The following is a 26854-nucleotide window of genomic DNA, read 5'->3' as shown; positions in this document are numbered from 1 at the left end:
ACTACTTTCCTTCTCAAGAAAACTTGAGTAAAAACGAGTTTGATTAAAAACCTTGGCATTTTCAGCCTGCCATCTCTCAGACAATTACAGCTCAGCATTAAGTGCCCGCCAGGTGTCAGACCTATGTGCTATTCCACCTTCGGACTGATTCCCCAGGCCTCCTTCCCCACACCAAGGTGTTATGCAGGAGTTGAACACAAAGCACCAAGCTGAAAGCTCTCCAGGTTTTCTTTTCTGCAACAAAACAGCGTTGGTTCCTGCAAGGAGATGCAGAGCAGCTCTGCCATGAAATGCAGGAAGCGCAGACGGCGGCAAGAAGGAGTTTCCTCCCCAGCCAGGGCTGAAACTCAAGAGATGAGCTGCAGCTTTTTATAGCAATAATTGCCTCTGGCAAGCTGAAGCTTTCAGCAGGGGAGGCAGACCAGCAGGATCTTGCTTCCCCTTAGTCATTCACACCTGGCATGCCCTTCTCAAGCAGAGCAGGGTGTTCCTGCTGCCCTCCTCACACCATTTCACCCCGCACTCCACTTCCAGGGCCACCACCAGGCTCAGGAGCAGCAGCACAGGTCTCCTCCCTAAAGGTTTCCGGATTTTTTGTCACTACCAACTTGCCTAAGAAAATTAACCGACCTCATAAGAGCGGGTTTTGAAACTGCAAATAGAATAACCTACCTCCATCCTCTTATGACTGCGCCGGTGTCTAAAAATCATGGAAGTGAGGGATTAAGATAATGCGCTTTCTAACCCAACCCTCCTGACAATATCGACTGCTCCCTCATACCTTGGGTTTATGCTTTATTCAGACTATAATCATCTTCTGTTTCTTAAGCCCGATCAGATGACTGAAAGCAGAAAGGAACCCCCCCTCGCAGCCACGCTTCTGTTACACCCTCACGGTTTGGAAGACCTCTTTTCTGCCACCACTGGTTGGAAGTTTGCTGCACAAAGCCTTTGATCTCTCTTCCAGTTTCACCCCATGACCTCACATGCTTTTGCACCACGGTGAATCCTTCCTGCAGCCCATCACTTACACCCTCGGGTTGCTGTAGGTGGCTTTTATTAGAGGGCAGCTGCAAGCAACCCTGTTAGTTTTAACTCCAGCATTCAGTAGCTCGGACTGAAAACCACTTTTTCACTTCCACTTTTGTATCTTCCTTAGAAGAACCCTAACATTTGCATTAGGTTAACTCTGCAGCATGGCTTTCGAGGTAGTTGTACAGTGCTCTGCTCCACAGGCCACCCAAAGCAGTGCCCAACAGCTCCCAGCACAGCCAGGTGAGCAAATCTGCTTGAAAAGGTATCCTGACAGCGTGGCCCCAACTCAGCCATCGAGGATGGCAGAAAGCAGGGAAGGTTTCTCTGAAGGCAGGGAAAGCTTAGCTGTGATCAGCTGTAACACCATACCACGAAGGTTCCCATCTTCAGCCCCTGGAGGAAACTCCCCTACCCAGGCAGCCCGAAGACATCAGTCGGTTTCTTTTTCCAAACCTGGAGCCTTCAAACCTGAACTCTGAGGTTTGCCTCTCCTGCAATGGATGGAGTGCAGCTTGGAGCACGGTCAGAGCAAACCAGAGAGGGTGAGCCCGTGGTGATGGGGGGCTGGGCAGGATGGGACAGGGCGGAGCAGGACAGGCACGAGAGGGACAGGATGGGGTGACACAAGGGAGGCCCTGCCCTCCCCACTGGCAGCAGGACAGGTGCTGCACTCCTTGGGCACATCCTCCTAACTGAGCACACTGCCTTCCTTACCAGGACAGTCAGATGAGAGAGCGTACTGAAAAGGGTAAGACAGACAGACAGGAACCATACCAGCAAAGAGCCCTTAAATTCATCTCCCGGAAGGGCTGAAGGGTGCCAGAGGAAGGTGAGCTACGCAGAACACAGACAGGTGAGGATAAGTTCGTTTGCAGACTCACCCTGCTCAGGGTCTTCCAATAGAACCCCTCTTTTTACCAGCTCCTCTCTTGGCTTTCGCATTGAAATCTTTCGTTCTAAAACTGGTATTAAATTGAAAAAAAAAAAAAAAAAAAGCACTCAGAAAACAGGGCAGGAGAGAAGTTCAAGAAGATACTTTTTTTTTTTTAAAGGATAGGTCCTGCAGAGGAAATAAAAGGGCTTCAGATTTCATTGTATGGTACAGATTAATGGGAGGGCGGAGGGACTGCGCTCAGGCCTGAGCAATCCCTCCCTCCCCACAGCAGCCTGGGGAGGTTCCTTCCAGGAAGGAATTTGTTTGTCTGAAACTACAGCTCCATGGCAAGGTGTTCTGGAGAGATTGCAGGTGCCGGCCCACCACCGATTCCTGCTCTGCTTCTCACACGTGCCAGCCCTCAGGCCTCCTCACTAGCTGCAGGTCTCCCAGGTGGAAAAAGGCACCCTCCCACCCCACCCCCCCCCACTTTACCTTCTGAAGTCTCTTTAAATTTATCACTGCTTTTCTTTTTCCTCCACTTCCAAGGTTTGAAGATCTTGCCGAAGCCCGAGAACTTGCTTTTCCTCTTGGTAGGAGGTGTGGTGTCACCCGATTCCAGCACGTCGACCCCCATACCCGCATCACTCGGGGGGTGATCCACCTCTTCAGCTGCAGGGAGAGGAGCACAGCAGTTACCCCAGTGCTGCACACAGCTGCTGCCAGCTCCCAGCCCTTGTGCACGGGGAAACGGCGCCGCACGCTCATGCAAAGAAGGTAGCGAGGTTCCATGCCTTCACATAACCATCAGCAACTGGCGTTAGCTCGGGGAGACAAGGGGGGTTTCCCAAGTTAACAGCACAAGGGTGACTGACAGGCAGCTTCCTACGGAACCAAGGACCCGTGTCAGTCAGCAGTGTGACAGCTTCGCCCACCAGCACGCATTGCTTTGCTGCAGTTGCAAACCTGGCGCGAGACTCACTGAACAACACGAGCACGGCTACCTCGAAGCCCATCTCCATCTGCACACATGGAAGCTAGCAGCCCCATTGCACCAGCTGCTGGTGTTGGACTGAGCCTCGCTGCTTTTTCTTCTAGAAACACAGCCAGCATCGCTGGCCAAAAGCAACAGCTCCACAGGAAAGCAGCACAATGCAGCCTGCGCTCCACCTACGGCGCTCGAGGTCTCTGGAGAGCACCACGAGAAGGACACACAGGCAGGAAGGGATGCACACAAAGGAAAAGCCCAACTCACTGCAGCAGAAAGCTCCTAAAGAAACAACCTGCAAAGCAGAACCAGAGCACAACACCCTGCACCGGTGGCTGTCCACGGGGGGTTTGATGCACCGTGAGGGATTGCTTGCCATCAGCAGAACCCAGGGCTGCCTGCAGCAGACATCACAGTGCACACAAGCAAAGCGAAGCCAGCTGGTGGCCTCGGTTTGCAGAGTGAGAAGCTCACAGCTTCAGCCCTGCGGAAGCACCACGCTCCATCCAGGAGCGCTCGTGGCGTGCAGAACAGACTGGGACTGACTGCACTTGTGCATCTCGTTTCGGAGCCTTCCAGCCAAATGCTCTGCAGTTTGCAAGCCTTCTGGGATCACAAAAGCCCTTTCAGTCGGTCTCAGGCAAAGCCTGCACGGAGTGCTGCAGAAAAGACAACACCCCCTGGGCCACACGGTGAGGTCAGCCAAGAATCCCTTCTCCCAGGGCTAAGAAAGGAATTCTAGGGGAAAGCCATGCTGCATGCAGAACAAAGAGCTAGAAACGTATTGTTATATCACGTAAATATCCACCATGGAGATAAGCTCCAACGTTAAAAGGCAGCTCCCTGTCAGCACAGGGAAGAGCAGGCCAAGGACAGGAAAGAAACCAGGAAAGCCCCAGTGCTGACGATTGCTGGAGCCCTACGTGCAGCTCTGCCCAGTGTGGGATTTTGGGCCCTGGAGCAGACCCTGTGCACACCATGCTCTGAGCACAGCTGATATGAAGATGGGGAACAGAGGAGCAGCACAAGGAAAACCAGAGGGAATTTCAACGCTGGGATCCAGATCCTGCGTGAGTAGCACAGTACTGAACCAAACGATGGAGCAGAAGAGGAAATCCAGCCCAGGATGCAGGTTGGCAAGGAAAGGATCCACTGCTGTGCAGACTGGAGGGGAAAAACGACCTTCGGAGCCAACTGCGGCCATTTCAGACTTTACCCACAGCACTCAGTGCTGCCCAGGTTCCTCTTCTCCAGCTCCACATTTCTCACAGCTGAGGGCACCTGAGGGAGAACTTTTCCTTTTCTCTCTCTCGTTTTTTCTCCCCTTTTATTATGTTGTTTTATTTTTTCCCAACCAACCCCTAACAGAGCTCACCCAGAGGCGGTAAAAAACCAACGCCAGCCAACTTTGTCTCAAAGAAAGGTGACCAGTGTGATGCCTGAGCTGAGCCTTAAGAGAGAACTGAGATGGAAAGCAGCATGCACGATGTCAGCTCCAATCCAGGATGTTCTGCAGCTCTACCCTGCGATTTTTCTGCTGGGACAGAGGGTGGGAAGGAGGAAGGACACAAAAAACACACCCAAGAGGAACCGTCCAGATGCTCAGAGGCCCAACTACCACCCAAGAGGTTGCTGAGCCTACAGCCTGCACCCCAAACCTCCCCAAAGTGCAGAAGACACAAATTCCTGCACCAGGAGCAGCTGAACAGAGGGGAAAAGCCCCCGAGTGAGATTAATCCCAAGGGGAGGAACCTGCTGCTGAATGCCATCTCAGGGTGGAGCTTCGTGCCAGGCGTGCAGGTGAATCCAACAGCCAGGTTTTGCTGTGATGTTCAGCACTGATATCCAACACAGCAGCTCTGCCTGCCTGCCATGCTGCCCCACCAGCTTGTGGGACTGCACTCAGAACCAGCTCTCAAACAACACGAAAACAGTGGGTTTTGGTGCTTTGTGCTCAGCTCTGTGCCCAACAGCAGCGGTGCAGGAGGAGCAGAGGGGCAGACACTGTGCCAGCATAAGATCACAACCATCGTTTTCAGCATCCCTTTCACCCTGGGCAGAACGAAGCCCAGCACAGTGTGACCACTTTACGGCACCTCCAACCCCTGGGGTGACATTGATGTCCCCAAAACCGCCCCTTTAATTCTATATGGATGCATTCTGCCCCGTGCCAGGGCCAGGCTGCTTCCAGGAGGACCCACAACCCACCGTCCCTTCCACTCTTCCTTCTACCATCCCTTAATTACCACGCGGACAGGGGTGTTTAAAATAGTCTGTTATGATGCAATTATGAATTAACATTCGCTGCTAATTAGGCAGATCAGCTGCTGTAGGTGTGCTTTTAGCGACCTGCGTTTTAAATACCCTCATTGTTCAGTGATTGCTCATGATAGTCCTCACACTGCCCTGGAAAAGGACTTTTGTGCCAACTATGGCCCATTTCCAGCTCAAATTTCCACCAAGGGATGCGGTGGGCCTGGCTCTGCTCAGCACCCAGGCTGAAGGAACCTGCCCCACTGCTGTCCCAGGCTGGTAAACCTGTTTTAAATTTCTTACAAAGGTTAAATGAGGTCTTGGAGGCCTGGGTGAAGCTGGCAGTCCTCATTAGAAGGTCAAGAGCTTTCCAGTAAGCGGGTCTCAGTGTGTCCCCGTGCTGCAGAACAACCCGGTTGAGCCTTACTGCAAAAGCTACAGGGAAATGTCCACTGCAGGAACACAGCCCTGGAGCTGGGGGAGCCCCCAGGTGCCCCCCTCCTGAAAAGGAAAACCTTGGAGCAAAGCCTGCTGCAGTGGTGCATCAGGAGGAGAGGAGGGAGCGAGAGGAGGGGACTGTTCACTGCTTTCAGCCATTGGTGGTGCTGTGTGGGGCAGGCATTGGGCTTGGGGGGCAACGGGGGTCCCTTCCAAGCTGGGGAAGCCTGCAGCTCCATGCCTGCCCCAGCCCATGCCTCACAGAGCAGCAGCTGAAGGAGGCTGTGCCCTGGGGGCCGTGTCCTACCTCCCTATCCGAAAACAACCTGCCCGTATCTTCTCCCAGCAAAATGAACAGGTGAATGGGAGCTGTCCAAGCAGCAGATCTGTGTTAACCAAAACGCTGAGACTGAAGCAAGATGAGGATCCATCACAGAATTGGCACTGCTGCAGCTTTCTGCCTCCCCCTGCATCCCCGGGCTCTGCCAACAAGGAGGGATGCAGCTCCCCTCGGGCACGGAGGGGTCCGAGAGCCACCAGGTGCCAACCCCCCCCTCTGCAAACTGCCACACGTTTGTGCTCCACTCCTGCAATTAAAATGCCATCAGAGAAAAGCTCTCCTCCTGCTGCACCCCGAGTTAGGTGTGAGCTCTTGTGCAAGGCCGCTCTGCTGCAATGTTTTTCCTGTGTCAGCGGGAGCAGCTGGAGCCTCGCAGGTGGGCTGCAACACGTCATGGTCAGCAAGGGGCTGCGTGCCATCCATTCCCAAAGCTGCCATCAGGCTTGGGGCTGCGTCACTACTGAGGAGAGTGAAGCATTTCCTCCTGCCATGGCACAGTCAGCTCTCACTGGGTCAGAGTGGCAGAGCCGTGGGGCAGTTGGAAACACCGTGTTGTTCACGGCAAGCAGCGATGGGGCCAGCCTTTAGGAAATGTAACCTCTGTATGATGGTTCGATGGCCTCGCCGCCATCCCAGGCAGGTGGAGCTGCTGTGAGCAGGCAGAGCTGACCCTCAGCTTTCAAACCAAGCTCCAGAAGACTCTTTGGTACAGCGCAGAGCCCAGCACAAGGCATGGCACCAAGCACAGGCTGCCCCTCTGGGAAGGGCTGCAGCTCGCAAGGAAGGTACCTGCAGCCCTGGTGGAGAGCATAAGAACGGTTACAATTAGAACCAAGCTGTGCTGAAGGGCGGTCAGCACGGAGTGGGTCCTGGGGAGCTTTCAAACTGCTTTAATTTGGGCCACACACCACCACAAGCAGCACAGCCAGGGAGGGGTTGGTGTTGTTTTCGGCTGGCACACCACGCCACGAGCTGAAAATCACTTCAAGACCCGAACAAAGCACAGCTGAAGGATGGGAAGAAACCAAAGCATCCCTAAACAGATGCTGACAATTCATCCTGACAATTCATCCCACGTTCCCAAATGACCCAGGGGGAAGCTGCTCATTTCACGAACAAAGTGACGCAATCCTCCTTCAAGGAGGAAGGGTCGGCAAGGCTTGGGACAGAGCTGCAGGATGAAGCGGGTAGGAGGAGGCTGAGAACACGCTGCTTTCCTTCCCCAAACCTCCGCAGAGCCCTGAGCTGCTCTGCCCCCATCATCTCAGCACGCGTTTCTGATGGAAATTCTGCTAAGGCTGAAGTATAAAGAAGCTCTTTGGGTAAATGCTGCTAGCTTCCGAGAGCAGCCTGAAAAGCTTTGTGTCCACTGCCTGAATGGCCCGGGGAAGAGGAGAACCCAGACCTTAAACCACTACAAGTGCACTCACAGAGCAGCTTCAGGCAGCCCATGAGCAGCAGCAGAACCCCCAGCCCGCAGTCCTACACCAGGAGAGCCCCTTCCCCTGAGAATCACCAACATCTGGTGCTCGGGGTGGGAGAAAGAGCAGACGGGGCTCCTGACGGCCCCCAGACCCGAGGGGATGCTGTTTTTGATGCTCCTGACCACACGGAGGAGGCTGAAGTCCTATTTCTCCCTTCCACTCTCCCTCAGCACCACTTATTTTTAGCAGCTCTTGAACACGACCAGCCGGAGCGACCGGGGGTGGCAAAAGAAAAGCCACCAGTTTCATCTGTGCCCTAACAACACTTGGGAGGTTCAAAGTTCCAAAAGTGAAAAAGAAAAAAAAAAAAAAGTAGTCCCTTATGGAGGGGGATTGGGGTCAGTTGTTTCAGTACAAATATCAGCAAATTCCACGTTAGGGATCAGAGAGAGCAAGAGCTCAGTGCGAGGTGACGGCATCGTCCTCATTTCCGTGCATCACAGCCCTGGAAATAGCAGTGCTGCATCCAGCTTTGGTCAGCAACCCCTGTCCTCCAGATCTCGTCCCCTAAAACTCAGACTCTGAGATGCAGAAAGCAGCAGGCGGGCGGCTCTCGAGGCCTTTCTCCCCCCAGCACTGTTCCAGCTGCCCCCCAAGGGCTGGGAGAACCTGCACACCGAAGGAAGCAGCCCTTGGAAGCCGCTGGGGCCGATTCCCAGCGCGGCGCTGGGGGAGTTTCACTGCAGCACCAGCGCTGGGCGAACCCTGAGCCACGCAGGTAAGGGATGAGCTATCCCAAAAACGCAGCCTGAGCCCAGCGCCGGGGCAGAGAACGGAAGGAAGCGGAGCTGCTGCCGTGGGCTCTTCCCAGCTCCGCATCCCCCCAGCTCCCACCACCCGACCCACCTGCAGCCTGCGCGCCCCACGTCTCCGCCGTTCCCTCGCCCTCCATTACTCACCCGCGGCAGCTGGATGGACCGGTCTGGAGAAGCGCGGCTGCCCCATGAGATCCCTTCCCAAGCCGCTCTCCGGGAGGCGGCGGGAGGAGAAAGGAAGGAATCCAAACCCTGGGAGAGCACCGGGGTCCTCCAAATGGGTCGCTCCACACCCGAGGGGTCCGGCACGGCGCGAGCGGAGCAGCCGGAGGAGAAGCAGCCGCAGGGCAGCCCGTGGGCCACGCGGGTCCCGCTCCCCGTTCCCCAGGCACTTGATTCTCATAAATAGGCGCCCATGCCAGCTCCCCTGGCGCAGGAATGCCTGTCATTCCAGAGCTGTGCTGGCTGGGGCTGAAGCTTAGGAAGGGGAGGAGACAGCCACGCTCCAGCCACTTAGCTGCACAACCCAAAGCATCAACACCCCTCGCTCCTTCCTCACCGGGAGCGAGGAGAGCTGGGGCTTCACTACAGCACAAACCCGAACCCAAACTGCACCATCCTGAGCGAGAAAGCTTGGCGCTCTGAGCGACGGAGAGGTTGCACTGCTCTGAGATTAAAGGGGATCTCAAAAAGAGCGCCGGAGCTGACGCGCATCGAGGCAGACGTGCAATAAAACGCAGCTTAGTGTCAATTCTCTGCCTGCTAAAGTTACCGGGAGGAAGGCAGGAGCAGGGAGGGCACCTTCTCGTTTCAATCTCACAAAGGAGAACTGCTCTTTAAAAAGGAAAATAGGAGAGTTTCTTTTTAATTCGTGTCCCGTCCCGACAGCTCCAGCTGCAAGCATCCCCCGACCCTTCGCATCGCAGCAGAGTTCAAGCATATCCACTTGGATTCCTTTTGGTTTTCCATCAGAGTTTGTTAGGGTCCCGGTGACCTACAGCTGGCAGCAAGCAGAGGAACCCAAAGGAGCACCTGACCCACGTGCGGGGTGGGAGCCGGCCCCAAAAGGAAGAAGGAAGGGGACAGCTGTGACATCTGAGATCCCCACCTGAGTGACAAACACACCTGGGAAACACCGGCGCCTTCAGCCCCCCTGCTGCCACGCCACGTGCCAGCACACAGCCTGCTACCTGCCTGCTGAAGCACAGCTGCAGCCACACGGGAGGAAGCAGGAGTGCCCACATCTCTGCCAGCTGCAGGTGGAGGAGCGACGGATCAGCGCACAGAGGTGGGCGGATCAGCAAATTCCACCGCCTCCATCAGCTTCCCAGCACGGCTGCTCTTCTCACCCACCCACCTCCGGCCCCATCCCTGTGCTCAGATAGCAGCCCGTGTTCCTGCCCTGGCCCGGCAGCCCGATGAGGACAGACGGACTCGCATGCTCTCTCCGCCTCATTTCAAGGCTCTCTGCTTTGACACAAAGGAAAAAAGCCATTTTAAGGCCATTTAAATCCACAGCCAGCTGGTGAAGGCCCATAAAGCTCAGAGATCAGAGGCTGGATGCCTTCTCCAAACTGTGCATCAGCTGCACACCCTGGGAGATGGGAAGAACCTCCCTGCTGCAGAGCAGTGCACTCGCTCTGCAGCTGCCCAACTTCCAGAGAGCCTCAGTGCAGTTTATGCTGCATTTGTAGTGACCAAAGAGTGCACAAAGCTGACACACGACAGCCTGCTGAAGCACAGCAGCATATCAACACCCAACCCTTTCTTCCACATCAGTAAAACGCCATTAGGTTTCAATGGAAGGTTTCCATTTGCAGCCCAGAAGCTGGAACAACCACAGAGATTCAGTGCTTCAGTGACTCTCAGGGCTGTGAGCGCACAAAAGCAGGCAGCAAACCACTGCCACGTCCCTGCAGCACTGATGAGGTCTCATGAACCATCAATGAGACTTGACCAGTGCTGCTCACTGATGCTTGCAGAGCCGTGCTGCTCAAGGAGCAAAGATCTGCAGATGCGCAGCTTTGGTTTGGGCTTCAGACACTCAAAGAATAGCAGCTGCAACTCTTCTTTCGAGGGGAGGAACACCAGGAGGAGGACAGCAGAGCACGGAAGAGCAGAAATTTGACCCAAAAGCAATATCAGCTTTTAATGCGGACACCTGCCTCAGCACAGCATGGGAGCAGCCCACAGCTCCCCATAGGGCATGGGACAAATCTGTGGCTGCCCACAGACAGAACCACGCCGGGGCTGCACAGCTCAGCCCCCAGCCAAGCACATCCAGGTGAAAGAAGAGCCACGCTTGGAGCAAGGACGTGTCACATAGGTGCTCCCCTCTCAAGTTCCCTTTCCTCTCCACCCAGGGCAGCATCCCATTAAGACCCGGCCCCGCAGACTCCCGGTCTGTCCGTACACACTGCAGGAGGAACTCTTCCTGATTGTTTCACTTTAAAAATCGAATGAAACCCGTAATGAGCACAAGTATTATTAGCTGCTCTAATAGAGACACTGTTGTTCACATTTCAGTTCGCACCGACGTGAAACACCGCATTCATCTCCAGTGACTCAGGCACTGACATCCCATGATTCAGCCACGGGCACATTAAGGACTTTTGCATTACCCAACCCTGCAGATGGAGCCGGTGGTGTGAGCCCAGCAATACTGGGCGTTTTCCTTCCCAGCCCATCAGCAGTCACTGCAGGAAGCCCAAAAATGCTCCCGCTTGAAATACCAATGGGAATTCCCAATGCCCACGGGAGCATCTCACCGAGGCTGAAGGGAGGAGAAGAGGGGATGGCAACTCTGGATGTCCTCCATCGCAATCTGCTCAGCAGCCAAGCTCAGCGGGTTGGCAGAATGAGGAATGAGTGTGAAAACAAGACGTGGCTGCCCACGGAGGTGACCATTTCTGGACTGTGCTCAGAAGGAGATGTGGAGGAGTTACACATTACGGCCCGATGGTTGGGGCTCAAAGGTCACAAGCCAACAACGTGACGCTCTTCCTTTCCCCTCATGTGGTATTAAAGCCATCCTGGTGTGGAAACGGAAGCACGTTTATTTATAAGCCAGCTGGCACTGCATTGTTCAGGTCCTGCATGCTCTGATGAAAGCTGCTGCGTTGGGTGAGACAGAGCAGTGAGGTAAGTGCTCCCAAGCCATGTGATTTCCTCCGTGCTTCCTGAGACTTTTCCAAATGGGAAACTCCCATGTCGCAGAGCATTCCCATCCCCTCGTCCCCACCAGTGGGTCGGTGAGGTGGTGATGGGGCCCTTTGCTCCCTGCTAGGGATGTCAGCATCCCACAGCCAACGTGGTTCTGTGCAGCCCAGGAGCTGAGCTGGACTGAGTGTGGCCATCCCATGCTGGAGAAGGAGAAGCCCAGCTGGAATCCTCACGGTGCAGAGGGACAAAAGGAGCCTCACCTGTCCCAGGGAGCAGGGAAATGCTCTGTAACAGCTCTGGGACAAGGATGTGAGGTCGAGGCACCCCCTAGCCTTGTTTCCCAATGGAAGACGTGGGACTTGCAATGGGAGCGCTGAAAAAACATACCTTCAGTGCCTCCTCACCATTGGCCCTAATTACTTACCACATATGCTAAATATTTTCCTGTTCACTGATGAGGGAATGCTAAGGAATGTAATCCTGAAAATTAAAGATTCGGTCCCATCTCAGCTAACTTGAGGGCTGCGGTGATTCACAGCCAGGCTGTCCTTCAGCAAGGGAACCTCCAAAGCCAACAAATGACTTTTTGGAGCACCTTGAAGCAGCACGAACAGGAGCACCGGTCAGAAGCCAAAAGAAGCACAGATACAGGATGCATTCCAGCAAAGCATCAGGCATCAGCAAAGCAACAGCATATTCCCAACAGTGAAGCACTCGGAGGCGAGATGCCCATCTGTCACTTGCAGCCATACTATTAGGAAAACGTTAAGCAAAGACATGGGGAACATTACATTAATTATTCTGTTGCTTAGGGAAGAAACAGCATTTAGCTTAACTCCTATTTTACCCATTAAAACCCTCAGACAACAAAAAAACGAAGAGAAGAACCTACCAACCATCAGCACCCAAGGCTCCCTATTGCACAGCACTGGAAGCAAAGACAGACAGAACGCCACAGCTCCAGCACAGACACAGCACATCCCTCTCCTTTCAGAGCTTATACGGGGTCTGCTCTGGTTCAACACCTCTCCCACTGACCCGGATGAGTGCACACACTCAGCTGGTTGCCCTGCTGGGCAAACCCAACGCAGTCAGCATGCCTTGCTCCAACACCTCGTGGCTTTACACTGGTGTTATGGCAAGCGACCGAGCCCTCTGGCAAAGGGTCTCCTGTAAGGCAGTGGGACGGACGGGCTCTGCAAAGCACTGCAGGCTGCAAATGAACAGCAGGAGGGAGCTCTGCCCACGTTCACCACAAGAGTCGCCATCCCGAGGCTCTTCTCCTACTCCCAGTCCTTGCAGATGTGCCGGTGAGCAGGGCAGGAGGATCAGCAGCAGCCTCATTTCCTCCTTTTAAGGTCTGGCAGAAGCCCCAGAAAGCACACACACCCCTCATCCCCAAAAACCCAAACTGCAGCACGGCGTTTCAGCACATCCTCCGCCTCTTGGGGCTCGCCGCAGGCACCAAGGAGCCCAATTACCCTTCAACACCTCCAAGCCACGCTCTGAAGTCACATTTTTTCCCAATTACCAGCAGGCAGCACCGGTGCCAGGGCATCCCACCGCCCCTCGCTTGGCTCTGCCCAGGGAGGCTCACAAAAGCCCCATGGTTCTGCTGCTGGGGAACACCCAACTCCCACCGCACCTGCTCTGCCCTCATTATCGACCAGGCCAGAAACTCCTCATTAAAATGCAAGGCGAGTTTGGCACACAATCTCAGCTTCTGATCATCTCGAGCAGATTCGTTTGGAAGAGAAAACCAAGTTTCCTGCCACGGCGCAGGAACTGGAGGGCACAGCAGACAGATTTGGCTTCGGTCCCTTCGAGCCAACGAGAAAAATACTATTTTTTTTTTTTTTTTTTGCACCCATGCAACTCGGATCTCACATACAGTTGGCATTTCTTTCTAACTGCTGCTTTAGATGCACACAGCAGGCACAGAAGCTCCTTCCAAGCACGCCGTGCCTTGTAACGACAGGCCTGACCTCCGACTTGCACAAATCTGCCTTCTGAAACAATGCGGATAAATATTTGCCCCATACAAGAAGACAGCTCTGAGAGGAACCATTCCAGTTTATCAACTTTGTGATTCACGTTGATACAAGCTTTGTTCTCTATTTAAGCACCGAGAGAACGATAGGGAGCTCAGTCCCATGGGGCTCCCAGGGACTGCTCTGAGCAGTGGCACATCACAGCAGCCACAGAACACAGAATGGCCAGGGTTGGAAGGGGCCTCAAGGATCACAAAGCTCCAACCCCCTGCCTCGTGCAGGGCCACCAACCTCCACCTTTAACACCAGCCCAGGCTGCCCAGGGCCCCATCCAACCTGGCCTTGAACACCTCCAGGGATGGACGGGGCATCCACAGCCTCTCTGGGCAGCTGTTCCAGCACCTCACCACTCTCTCTGTAAAGAACTTCCCCCTGACATCCAACCTCAATCTCCCCTCCCTCCACTTCAAACCATTTCCCCTTGTCCTGCTGTTATCTCCCCTTTCCAAGAGTTGATTCCCCTCCTGTCTGTAGGCTCCCTTTAGGTACTGAAGGCTGCACTGAGGTCACCCCGCATCCTTCTTTTCTCCATGCTGAACAAGCCCAGCTCCCTCAGCCCGTCCTCACAGAGGAGGTGCTCCAGCCCCCTGCTCATCTTCGTGCCTCCTCTGGACCCTCTCCAACAGTCCCACTCCCAAAGGAGCACACAGCCCATGGAGCACGCTGCCCAGCTCCGGTCCCCAACCCTGCACTGGCCATGCGTCATCTTTGACTCACAGTGCTGCACAGACAATGCCATGGCAATTGTTTACAGTGTCAAGGACATTTCATATAATTAAAGGAAACGGCCCAGGATTAGATAATACCAACAGTCTGGGAGGCACAGCTCGTCATCACCTTGCAGCAAGCTCTCTCCCTGAGGTTGCTGCCGCAGTGCAAGTAGGACCCTCACATCTCCCACACCGATTCCTCTACCCTGATGCTGCTTTTGGGTGCCAACACAGCATCACGATCCCAAAACAGCACCTAAAAATCCCAAACTGAGACCACCAAACAGCACTCCTGCACTGCTGGTGGGACATATGGATAAATGCAAACGGGGCTGTTTGTCACAACCCGCTGGGACCAACTTCGGTACAGCCAGCTCCAACTGCAGCCTGAGCCACGAGCTCTGCAAATATTTGCTCACCTTCTCAACTCGTGCAGCCTAAGAACGACAGAGTGCTGCTATTCCAGGTATGTGAGCTAGCAAGCTCACAGCCAAGCCAGGCAGGCTCGCTCGTTATGGCCTTCCTCTCCTCGCTGCCGGATCACTTTGGTTCTTGTGCTCTCCTGCACTGCTGACACAGCAGTGGATCACACAGATGGCTTAGGGACCCCCGGGACGATCCTGAAGACCCATCAGCAATTGATGCTCAGAACATCCCCACCTCCTGCAGCCCTTCCCCACAGCTCCGTCCTCACAGCATCCTCGTGGCTCCTCAGGACCCTGCAGCGCCTCCTTCCCTCTCACGCTGCGACCCGGTGCTTTGGGGACACGGTGCCAGGAAGACATGACAAAAGGATGCCTCGTTTCACCCTCGTCCTTCAGGTCCCTGCCTTAGAGATGGGCTCCAGGGATCTCTGCTGCGGAGGAGGGAATGGCTTCTCGAGATGAGAGGACGCTCAGCGTCAAAGCTGCTTTTTCCTCCAAAAGAAATACCGCAGTGCCCCCCGGCCCCCCCAGCAAAGCACCCACGGGAAGGCTGCTCAGTGCTGATCAATGCCTCACCCCGAGCAGACAGGGAATGTCAGGGGTGCCCCTCGCTGCAATAATCCCATTACAGAGCAATCCGAGCAGGCAGTTTCCTCCCTATTTGCAAGATAACGGGATTAGCTTCGTGTTCAACATCATTTCAGCCTAATAATTGCAGCATCACTCCTTAGGCCCCGCCGCCATCGACTCAACAGGGGATTCTCCCCCCCCACCCCAAACAGCCACAGCTTTGAAAGCCCTTCATTAGCATCGGCATCTTAAGTTAATTACTTGGAGAGATTTTCCATCCCTCCCCGAAGTGAAACGCAACTTAACCCCTGCAACACACAGCGCTCAGACAGAGCAGGCCGCTGTGCTCCTCCTCACAAGAAGAGGCACGCTGCATCCCCTAAAGCCTCCCCTTATTATTCCCGACCCCCCCAGCTCCTCGCAGCCCCATTTCCCCCATTATTTCCCCTATTAATTCCCCAAATATCTCCCGGAGCTCCGCCGGCCGCCCCCACCTCGTCCGACTCACGATCGCCCCCTGGCGGCCGCGCCGCAGCACTGCAGCGCTCAGCCGGGAGGAACGGCGCTGTGCCATCCGCAGGAGGGAGCTGGGGCACCCATCGTTTGGAAGGCACAGGAGAATGAAACCTTCCATAACCCAGCTGCCAAGTCCTTTAGAAAGCCAGCAAGGACGGAGGGCTGCTTTTCCCAAGCTCTCCTCACACCCATTAACCTGTGGTTATCATCTGCCCGTCACGGCTGGCTCAGCCCCACACCAGCACGAAGCCACTCCAGGACGTGGGTTCCACGCTGTGTTTGAGGAGAGAAAAACCACCTCCAGAAAACAGAGCCGGGCTCCTTCCCAACACTGTGCCAAGAGCAGCTCTGTTCAGTTCAGTTAACCCCACCTGCGAGTGCAGCAGCATCAGTGGCAGCATCCCACCCCAAGCGCTGGGTTTGCCATTCATCCACAGGCACTGCTGCTGTGTGACCCAAAAAATGCTAACAACAACGGCTCCACCTAAAACAAGCATTCATACCTCTGCTCCCAGACTGGCTTCTCTCCCGGCCCCAATGAGATCCCCAATGAAATCAGGTGGCAAATGACAAAAGACAGCACTGCAGAGGGCAGTGTGAGCGTCAGGTCTGAGCTGAGGCCCTCCAGCAGTGCCCTACTTACCCAGCCACGTCCCAGAGTCAGCCCGGATTGATTACACGTCCTATAGAGCCTTATCTCTCAATACAAGGAAACTGCTCAACTCAATCTGAGCACTGCAGCAGGTGCAACACCTCTCACTCAGCGCCAGCCTCCGCCCCACCTGGCTCCTGGCAGCCCATCACACCAGGTATCCCATTCCCACACACCCACAGCAGAGCCACCAGAGCACAACGAGCTCTGCTCTCCTCCAGGCATAGAAAGCTGCACAAACTGAGCACCCACAGCAGCCCAGAACGGGGTGCTGCAGTGCCAAGGTCACCTGCAGAGGCAGAGCAGTGCAGGCATCCCATTAACCACCCCATGCACCCTGGGAACTGCAAGCTGAAGAACAAAAGAACATCAGGATTGTGTCCTAAAGGGTTTTGCTAACCTGCCAAATGCACTCACCTACTTACAGTAATGCTTTCAGGCAGGTTAGCCAGTGTTCTGTGCTGCACCTCGTTTAAAAGTCAAATGGTCCCAAATGAGATCAGCACAACCCCGCAGTAAATGTGTCTCAGGCACAGCTGGCCTCTCGCAGCGCAGCACACTTCAGCCACAATTAAACGTTTAATCTCAGGCACTTTGGCCACTTTGGCTCTTCTACTGTATTGCACAATACAAAAAAAGAAGACAGCCATACTGCTGTATACATAATATATTGCATCTCATGAGGGAACTGTGGCTCGTGCCTTCCTGGAGGACAAACCTTCCCTGCAGGGCATCACCCAAAGGAGCAGCGTGGCTGTGCTTTGAATCAGAGCTGATCTGCAAATCCACCTGCTCATGCAATGATCATGCACTCATTTCCCAAACTCTGGAGCATCTGTTCAGCCGCACGTCCTGCTGGGAGCGAGGAGCAACGCTGGTGGCACAGCAGCACTCCCATCCCCAGCCCCTTCCTCTCCTCAGACTCCATTTGGAGTCCCAGTGTCCAAAAGCAGCAGATCCATATCACGCTGGTTTCCTTACGAGGCACGCAGCCCAGCAGCCAGCACAGATGATGAAACAAACCGCTGCTTTGTCCACACAGAGCTTAAGAACTCAAGGAGTATTTCCTTTTTTTTTTAGTTGGAAAAGAACTGGCAAAAAAAGCAACACAGCAGGAGATGAAGGGGATGAAAGTCGGTCTCGAATAAAGAAATAACTACAGAATATTCTTCAAGCATCCATAAACTCCAAGTGTTATTCCAGATCAGCGTGTGCAAGAGGCTGCTCACGTTCCCCAGTTCACTCAGCAGTTGCCTTCAGTTGCCCAAAGGGTCACCCCAGTGCCACCAGCAGAACTGCAAGTAGAGCACTGAAGGTTGAAGGAGAGCAAAGCCTTCCTTGGAGGAAAGCTCAGAGCCTGCTGGACCAGCAAGCTGCTTGTTCTGGGGCTCTTGGCCTGTGTCCTCATTAGGTCACAGCACCGCCACTGCATCACTTCCATGACAGAAAGGGCTGAAATACAGTTTGTGCCACCTTGAGAGGGGAGCAGCCCCTGGGACAGGGCAGCAAACGCAGTGCAAACACCCCGAAAACAGAAGGTGATGCTGCACCTCCCTGCAGCAACAGGAGGATCTGAACGGGGGGAGATGCTGCAGTGCCATTTCCCTTCAGCAGGTAGCTGTGGGATGGAGGGACCCTGGGATGGAGGGAAGCTCAGCCCTGCACCACGTGTGTATTTAGAACCCATGTGTTGCTCTCACCACCTCCATCCTCACGCTGACGGCTCAGCTCAGGCAGCGCTCGGCTTCACACAGACCCCAAAAGCTCACAGTGCCATCACACAGCACAGCCTGCCGTTAAATAACCCGACTTTGCTCAGTCCATCCATCCCAGAGAACAGCAGCCATCCCATGCGTGGCTGCAACACACGCACGTCCGGATCAGCACAGACCAGCTGTAACCACTACAGACACTCGGGGCCACAGCCCAAGAAGTTCCTGCATGCTCTTCTCCGCACTTGGGAAAATAACCCAGGGTAGACTCGAGAGCAAATTTTAAGCTGCATACCTGCTCTAAAATGTGCTTTGAAGCCTCCCTGCAGCCGCGTGGAGACCGTGCTTCCACCAGCCCTGGGGGGCGAGCACGAATTAAAGTCTGAAGACAACAGCACGCTTCATTTTTAATTAGCTGGGGCATCCAGCCAAGAGGAGCTCCCCCACCCACTGTGGCCAGCGAAGCCTGACAGCTAAAAAGGATTTCTGCTCGGCTGTGCAGTCCCAGTGGCCATTCGAAGCACACCAGCTCTGAACACGCGCCAATGCGGTTAAAACAAAAGCCAGCCATGCAGCATTGGGAGGGCAGTTAATATACAACCAGGTTAAGGACAGCATCAAAAAGCACCAGGCTCTGCAGGAGCAAAGGGCACGGGCTTCAGCTCCTGCACGCAGCTCTGCCTTACCTCATCTCCAGCCCCAGTGCCCGGAGCAACCCCGGAGTCCTGAGCTTAGCAGCACCTGCAGAATGAGCGTCCTTAAAAGCAAAGTAATTAAAAAAAAATAGCAGTAAGAGACCCATTTGTTTACTCTGCTTTGAGTACGGGGCTCTCAGCTCCCAGCATTAAGGACACAAAGCTTCACGGTCAGCTCTGGGGGGCTCTGAGCGTGCAAAGATCGAGCCCAGGTTCTCCATCCTGAAGGGGAAGCAGCTCTACTTCAGCTGACGAGACGTGAGCACAACGTAAGGCCTTTCACATCCCAGGCCCCAGCACCGCTCCCATCGGCAGACAGAGCTCCTGGCAGCCCGACAGGCTCCACCGCAAGGAGCAGGGAGGGACGTGAAGCTTTGTGACACGAACGCAGCCAGCCACGGGCAGCCCCAGCAGAGCCCACAGTGCTGCTCAAAGCCACGCCGTGAAGGCTGGAGGGATGGAACAACTCGTCCTGCTGCTGCCTGCACCCCAGGGCCGAGCAGGGAGCTGCCATCTGCACGGCCACTGCGCCCACCTCCCCAGGAAGGCTTCGCCTGGGATCACTTTGCCAGAAGCAAACTGCAGGGGAAACACCGCCGCCAATTAAACGGGCACCAACAATTAGAGGGCACAGCAGCAGCGCTTGCCACCAGGACTATAAGCCTGATGTGACTTCAGGAACGTGCGCTCGGCTCCCTCCAAGCAGGCCACCGGGTTCCAGCCAAGCAGCTCTGCACGAAGGCAGGACCTGGCACCCCGAGCACACCATGCTGCTGTCACACACGCTGCTCCTTGAGCTTAAAGGATGGCATCACCTGATTGCACAGGAAGAGTCTGGAAATCACATCTGTGGTCACGGAGCTGCACAAGGTAGGAGTCGTCGGCTGCCACAGCGTGGTCCGAAGATGCTCGTGGGCATGGGCTGCCCGCCATGCAGCCCCATCTCAGTGGCAATGAAAAAAAGGCTGATGGAAGGCACTGTTTTTTCCACGACCCTTTTTGGCACGTGGTTGGAACACTCGATCATAACACTGAGTCAAAAAACTGCTAGTTCTAGAGGAAACCAAATTCTTGCATTGGTTAAAGCTGAAAGGAAGGAGCTTGCTCACCTCAAGGCAAGTGGTAGGCAGTGCCTAAAGCAAGAGCTTTAAAGCCAAATTTCAATTTAAAACTTCCCATCTTCTGGAAGACAGAGCAGCCCAGGGAAATTAATACAGCAAAATCAGGAGCTACCGGGAGCTGATTCCTCCTTCTTTTCACTGCCTTGCTCCAATCACACACCAGCTCAATGCCTGGCCTCCTCCCTAGTAAGAAAAGGGATGTTGCTTGTTTCCAAGAGCTTGGGATCTTCAAGAGCCCAATTCCAGCTTGCAGGGAAGGGAGATTTCAGAAGAGATCCATCGGCTCCTGCCCACACCATTTGCGCAGCAGAGCTGCAGCTGATGCAAACCATCTCATTTGCTAATCATCTGCCTCAAATTAAAGACGTGAGGCTCAAAATAACGAGGTTCACTGCAGTGCTTATCCAAGGAAGAAGGAACAGGTTCACAGCCTGTGCTACAGCATCCCACTACTCACCAGTGCTCTCCTCCATTCCTCCCGACCACCGATGCTCTGAGCAATTCCTACGAAAACAGGAAACAAAAGTGACACACAGATTAGAATTCCAAGCGTGACCAAAGCCCACCGTTTAATTTCACTTCTTCACAGCACAGCACAGCCGTCGTGCAGAGAACACAGAGCACAAATCCTCCCCAAAACGCCCAGACAGGAGAGTGGCACCGTCCCCCTGCCGCAGAGATGCACGCGGTGCTTGGGGAGGAAAAGTGGGACAAAGCAGAGGTGCAGCACTCACAAAGCTTTGGTCCTCCACGTCTGCACCTCCAGCAGGACAGCAGCTGGAAATGGAACAGCACGTGCGTATGGAGCAATGAGGGCAGCACGTGCACAGCTCTCACACACGGCAGCTGAAGGTGCCGGGGAAAAAGGACCACAAGGAGGAAGTGGGATCTCAGTAGGAAGCCCAGCTGCTGTCTGGGGAGAGTTCTGCAATGAGGTGTGAGAGGAACTGAGTTTGGGGAAATGGGGACAGGCCTGGATTCCAACAGAAACACACTCAGCTGTTTGGAAATGCTCTGCATGGATCAGCCAGGAACAATGCAGGCTGCTCCCGCTGCAGCCAGAACACTGCTGCAGGACCCCCAGATAGGGAGAACTCCCAGATGAAGACATCAGTGCTCACAGCATGGCTGGGAACCACAGCTTGTGAACAGCTTAGCAAGGGGAAGCGTGATCTGTGAGGACTGTGCACAGCAAATCACCACCCAGAGCATCCCTGGAGCTCATTTCAGAGGCAGCTTATCCTGAAGTCACCTGAGAAACACCCCGAGAACCCCCCCACTTTAATCCATGGACACTGCTGAAACACACACGTGTTCCAGGGCTGTGATTTCAGCACATGCATTCAATAAAACCCGCTCTAAATGCTTCCATGAGCAAGGACACCACGTGCAGGAGCCACGAGTGCTCCTTGCTGAGGGGTCCTATCTCACCTCAGCACCTGCACACAAACCCCCCTTAGCAGCAGCCCCACAGCACGTCTGCACATCTTTTGGGAAAGGGAAGCAGAAGAGAAGCAAAATCAGACACCTCAAAACCTACTTCATCCTTAGCAGAGATGACAGCAGCCCTGCTGCTCCTCAAAGCCACCGGGGAGTTTGGCTTAATTTGCCTTTCAAGGGCATTCCTGCACAGTGCCGAGCTCTGCACGTTACCAGGGCTGTGCCTGTGCCTGGAATACTGATGCAGGCAGCACGCTCAGGGCCAGACAGCAGCTTTGTGCACCAAGACGTATCACCAGGGGACAGCACGGCTGCAAGCACCTCCACCCCAACCAGAAGGGACCCTTCCAGCTCAAGGCTGAACCCCAGCACCCAGTTATTAACCTGGGCAGAGCAGAGGGAGCGACATCAGCTCTGCTGGTGCTCCCACCAGGATGCCAAAGCAGGCACACGTCCCTGCCTCACTGGGAAAGTTCTCAGCAAGCAATGGGTGATGCAGTGCACGCTGTGCTGCAGTGCCAGCTGGGAGCTGCTGATTTGGCAGCCGCTCTGCAACGGACGATGGATAACGTGCCCTGCAGGATGGGAACTCACTGCCACCCCCACTGTCAGGTGCTCCATCCTCCCTGCAGGCCCGAGAAAACCCAGATGTCGCTCCTTTTAGCACAGCACACACTGCAGGTCCATCGCACAGCCTCGTACGGCCATTCGGATGTGAGATCCCTCCGCACCATGTGCCAGCACTGCCCTGGGATGCTCACACCCCTCTGCTGTGCCACCACCCATCCTTGCTGCTGCCATCACAGCCTTGGCCCACCGAGTTCAAACGTTGCTTTTTTTGCATTTTTTTTTTCAGCTTTCTGTACCAGTCTAAGAATACATCTTTTTCCACTGACCCCGCTCTGATCTCGTGGTGAGGTGACGGCTTTTTTCCAGCTCTGCAGCAGAAACGAGGCACTGCCACGCTGAGTTCTCTGCACTATTCTTGCAGCTCAGAGCCTGCAGCAGCCAGAGACAACGCAGCACAGCCCCGCACACCTGCCTGGTGCAGCCCTGCAGCAGCACAGGATGGGCTGCAGCCTTCCTCCTCGCTCCTGCAGCAGTCAGGATGAGCCAGGTGCACAGCAAGCGGCTGCAAGAGGCACAGTGCGGGCTGGGGAGGACAGGACCTGGTCTCGGTGCTGTTTTCCCCCAGCCCCAGGCTTTGCTGTACCACCTTCATTGCTTTTTCACGTCCCCATTTGCAGCAGCCCACGCCTGGGGCACTCGGATGCTCCATAGGCCATCAGTGCAGCTCATTAGCTGCGCCACTCTGCCCTCACGCAGGTTCTGATCTCAGAATCACAGAATCACAGAATCACAGAATTGTAGGGGTTGGAAGGGACCTCTAGAGATCATCGAGACCAACCCCCCTGCCAAAGCAGGTTCCCTACACCAGGTCGCACAGGTAGGCGTCCAGGCGAGACTTGAATATCTCCAGAGAAGGAGACTCCACAACCCCCCTGGGCAGCCTGTTCCAGTGCTCCGTCACCCTCACCGTGAAGAAGTTCTTAGGCACATTCGTGCGAAACTTCCTGTGCTGCAGCTGATGTCCGTTTCCCCTCGTCCTGTCTCCACGTGCCACTGAAAAGAGACTGGCCTCACCACTATGGCCGCCACACCTCAGATATTTATAAACCTGGATCAGGTCCCCTCTCAGTCTTCTTTTCTCAAGGCTAAACAGACCCAGTTCACTTAGCCTTTCTTCATAGGGGAGATGCTCCAGGCCCTTCACCAACTTTGTGGCCCTCCGCTGGACTCTTTCCAAGAGATCCCTGTCTTTTTTGTACCGGGGAGCCCAGAACTGGACACAGTACTCCAGATGAGGTCTTACCAGGGCAGAGTAGAGGGGGAGGATCACCTCCCTCGACCTGCTGGACACGCTCTTCTTAATGCACCCCAGAATGCCATTGGCCTTTTTGGCCACGAGGGCACACTGCTGGCTCATGGCCAACCTGTCGTCCACCAGGACGCCCAGGTCCCTCTCTGCAGAGCTCCTCTCCAGCAGCTCATCCCCCAGCCTGTATTGGTGCATGCAATTATTCCTCCCTAAGTGTAAGACCCTACACTTGCTTGTGTTGAACCTCATCCGGTTTCTTACTGCCCAGCTCTCCAGCCTGTCCAGGTCTCGCTGAATGGCAGCACAGCCTTCAGGCGTGTCAGCCAATCCTCCCAACTTCGTATCATCAGCAAACTTGCTGAGGGTGGCCACTATCCCCTCATCAAGGTCATTGATGAAGATGTTGAACAAGACCGGACCCAGCACAGACCCCTGGGGGACACCACTGGTTACAGGTCTCCAGCCAGACTCTGCACCACCAACGACGACCCTCTGCGCTCTGCCAGTCAGCCAGTTCTCAACCCACCTCACTGTCCACCCGTCTATCCCACACTTCCTCAGCTTTGTTATAAGGATGTCGTGGGAGACAGTATCAAACGCCTTTCTAAAATCAAGGTAGATTACATCTACCGCTCTTCCCCCATCCACCCAGCATGTGACAGCATCATAGAAGGCCACCAAGTTGGTCGAGCACGACCTCCCCTTGGTGAACCCATGCTGACTACTCCTGATAACCTCCTTTTCTCCCAGTTGTCTGGAGATGGTATCCAGCACAAGCTGTTCCATCACCTTTCCAGGGACGGAGGTGAGGCTGACAGGCCTATAATTACCCGGATCTTCCTTCTTGCCCTTTTTGAAGACCGGAGTGACATTGGCTATCCTCCAGTCTTCAGGGACCTCCCCTGTTGTCCAGGACCTCTCAAAAATGATGGAGAGCGGTTCGGCAATGACCTCCGCCATCTCAGGCTGCTCACTTCTGCTCCAACACCAAACAGCATCTTTCAAAAGACCGAGGGATGCTTCCAAGTCCAGCCAGAAGCAAAGCAGTGCAAGGCTCGTTTTTATTCTCGGTTGACGTGCAGCTGTGACAGCCCCAGGTGGGAGTGGGGCATCACCACCTGCACCCCCAGCTGCCCTCTGCCAGCCCAGCTCCTGTCCCCGTTCCCAACACGTGCCTGACAGCATGGCAAGGCTCTCCTGTAGCGACCCAAAAGTGTGCTTTCCTCCCTGCTTTAGGGGAAAAGCACACAGGGGAGAGCCAGGATGTCCTTAAAATGGCCCCAAACTACACCTGCTGTGTCCCCATAGCAGAGCAGAGCATTGACCCACACCCAGCAGCCCAAGGAACAGAGTCCAGCTCTGATGCACACCATAAGCACCCACAAAATGAAAGGAAACAACTCGAGGCACAGAGCAGCTCCTGAGGGCAGCTCAGAGCTCAGAACTCAGATAAGAGTTTAAACCCCACGAGAGAAAGCCCTCAGGGCTGCAGTTTGCTTTGCTCACATCCTTCACTTATCACCGTTCCATCATCATTTGCTGCACTGGGGTGGAACTGCCTCCACCCAGGACACGGTTTGCAGCTCTGAAGGGCTTTGTGGAAGAAAGGCCAAACACAGAAACAGAGCTGCAAACGACAACTGCGCCTGCAACTTGCACAGCCAACGACCAGCTGGGAGAAATCCTCACAGAGCAGCTAAGGAAGCCAGCAGATCCTCGTTGCAGATACAGCATTTGATAACGGGCTCCCTGGGAAAGCAGCGGATCCCTTCCTGTGCTGTGGCAGCTGCCTGTGGGTGGCACAGTGATCCAACACTGCCAGCGTGGAGTTGGGGAACCTTTTAGGTTAGAGGAAGACATACCTGAGTAATTGCAATGGACTGAATGAGACAACTTGCTTGCAGAGATGAAGCAAAGCAAAAGATGAAAACAACGCCAGGGATTAGAGCTGATAGAATTAAAACGAGGTTCTGGTCATCCACAGAATGAGAACACAGCACTTTATCAACACGCACACATCACCAAGGTGTGTGTTAATGAATTGAGGTAGCCAAGAGTGCGATTCCACGCTGTTACCCCAACAAACCAACCTGCCCACCCCCCTGTGAGCCCAGCAGGCAGCACAGCACCAACACAACCCGTAACGTTTCTGGATGAGGAGCTCCCCTTGTAGAAAAAAAACCCAACCCTTTGCTGTTTCCACTGCAGCACACGAAGCACTGATGCTGTGCACACCTCGGACCCAACCTGCACTGCTGGACCTCCAGTGGGGCTTCAGCACAAGCAGATGGCACTGCGAGCTCTGACTTTCTGCTCAGCTCTCCCCTGTTCCACTGCTGTGTCCTTGGACAGGAGAGCAGGTTTGCTGACCTCCCCCTCCCTCCCCAGCACATCAAAGCTGGCGTTCTGCTTGGCACAGGCAGCCCTCGATAGGTGCCAGCACCCCTTACAGATGAACCCAACCCCCTCCCCCATGGCGCTGATCCCAGCCAGCAGCGCGCTGAGAGGCTCCTGGATGTGGCAGCCAACTCCAGCAGGACCCCAACCCACAGCAAGAACCAGAAACAAAGGGAAAGAAAGCACTGCACTTTTTCGGAGTCCAGAGGCAGCTCTGCATCCAGCCCAGGAGGCAGAACCCCGGAGCTCCACTAGCACAGGGCTATTTGCTGGGAGCTGTGGTTCTCCATCCCCTGGGAGGAGGCAGAGCTCAGGGCTGCAGCACTTCCATGGCTCCATCTGCATGTCTGCAACCAAAGGGAACAAAGCAACCAGTTCTTCACCTGGCTCCCTGTCACAAAGGCTCCCTGCAGGCTGGGCTAGCTCTGGGCACGGCTTATCTTACTGCAGAAAGAGCAGCAGGGGGCTTTTATCACTTAACTTAACAAGGTCTGCGTCCCTCGTGCACGCACAGCAAAGAGCTGCGACAGGAATCAAAGCACCCCACTTCTCTGCTGCCTTGCAATAACATCACACTCATAAATTTGGGACAGCGTGACTTCGTGCTGCACCCACCTGGGTGAGCCAAAGCAAGGAGCAGCTTCCCATAAGAAATAAGAGGCGAAGAAGAGCCCCATAGCAACGCAAGGGACAGCACACAGCCCAAAGCCAGACCCAAGGAACCCCAGAGCCTTGCTCAGAAGGAAGCAGAGCCACGGGATCCCTGAGCCCTTCCACAGCCAGCCCAGGGCAGCAGCAGCAGGTTTCAATCCAGTCCAGTTCCTCAATCTGTTGGCCACGTGGCCATGAACAAACACTTGCTCAGCGTATGAGAAGGGAGTGAAGGCACCCAGGGCTCCTCCAGCACACGCAGTGCTTGGAGGTGTTGCACAGAGCCCTGCACTGCAGGGAGCACCGTCTGCAGCCACTCTGGGTTACCAGACCAGGAGGGCTGTGCTCCCCACCCCACAGCCTCACCTCTGTCTGAGCTGCTCCAAGATCCCCCAGCATCCAAGATTTGGGCGAGACAGGGCTTCCTTCCTCACGTCTATAGGATGATTTCAGGTCTCTGCTTCCAAACTGTTATTTAAACCCCTCCAATGTGCTCAGGAGCAAAACCTGCAGCGTCAACAAACGCCAGCCCAGCTCTGTGCACCCCCCCGCAGCCTGGCATTCCAGTTCTACCAGTTCCCTCTGCCCCTCGTTGCTCCCATTCCCTGAGAACCAACAGCTCTGTGAGCCGTGCCACGGCAAACCAGCTGCTCCCTGCACAATTAAAAGCATTTCCAAACTGCAGCTCCCATCAGTGGCACAGACA

General features: G+C 54.8%; 1 protein-coding gene across 6 annotated transcripts in view; it reads right to left on the bottom strand.

Annotated features, from left to right (window-relative positions):
* Positions 1 to 26854, bottom strand: part of PHACTR4 (phosphatase and actin regulator 4) — a 41271-nt gene that overhangs the window by 10128 nt on the left and 4289 nt on the right. For 2 of the 6 annotated variants that reach the window (XM_085208537.1, XM_085208538.1), the window contains exons 2-4: positions 20239 to 20285; positions 2405 to 2581; positions 1917 to 1997 (exon numbers count right to left, since the gene is read on the bottom strand). In XM_085208537.1, the coding sequence (XP_085064663.1) occupies positions 1917 to 1997; positions 2405 to 2581; positions 20239 to 20254 (274 nt within the window). In that variant the 5' untranslated portion in view covers positions 20255 to 20285. Of the gene's footprint in view, positions 1 to 1916; positions 1998 to 2404; positions 2582 to 8311; positions 10131 to 16244; positions 16926 to 18651; positions 18723 to 20238; positions 20286 to 26854 lie in introns of those variants that run through there. The other 4 variants (XM_085208539.1, XM_085208540.1, XM_019622789.3 and 1 more) reach the window with 4 other exon arrangements.

The sequence above is a fragment of the Meleagris gallopavo genome, chromosome 25 (genome assembly GCF_905368555.1).
Source record: "Meleagris gallopavo chromosome 25, MGAL_WU_HG_1.1, whole genome shotgun sequence".
Taxonomy (NCBI): domain Eukaryota; kingdom Metazoa; phylum Chordata; class Aves; order Galliformes; family Phasianidae; genus Meleagris; species Meleagris gallopavo.
This window is presented reverse-complemented; position numbering and strand designations above follow the sequence as displayed.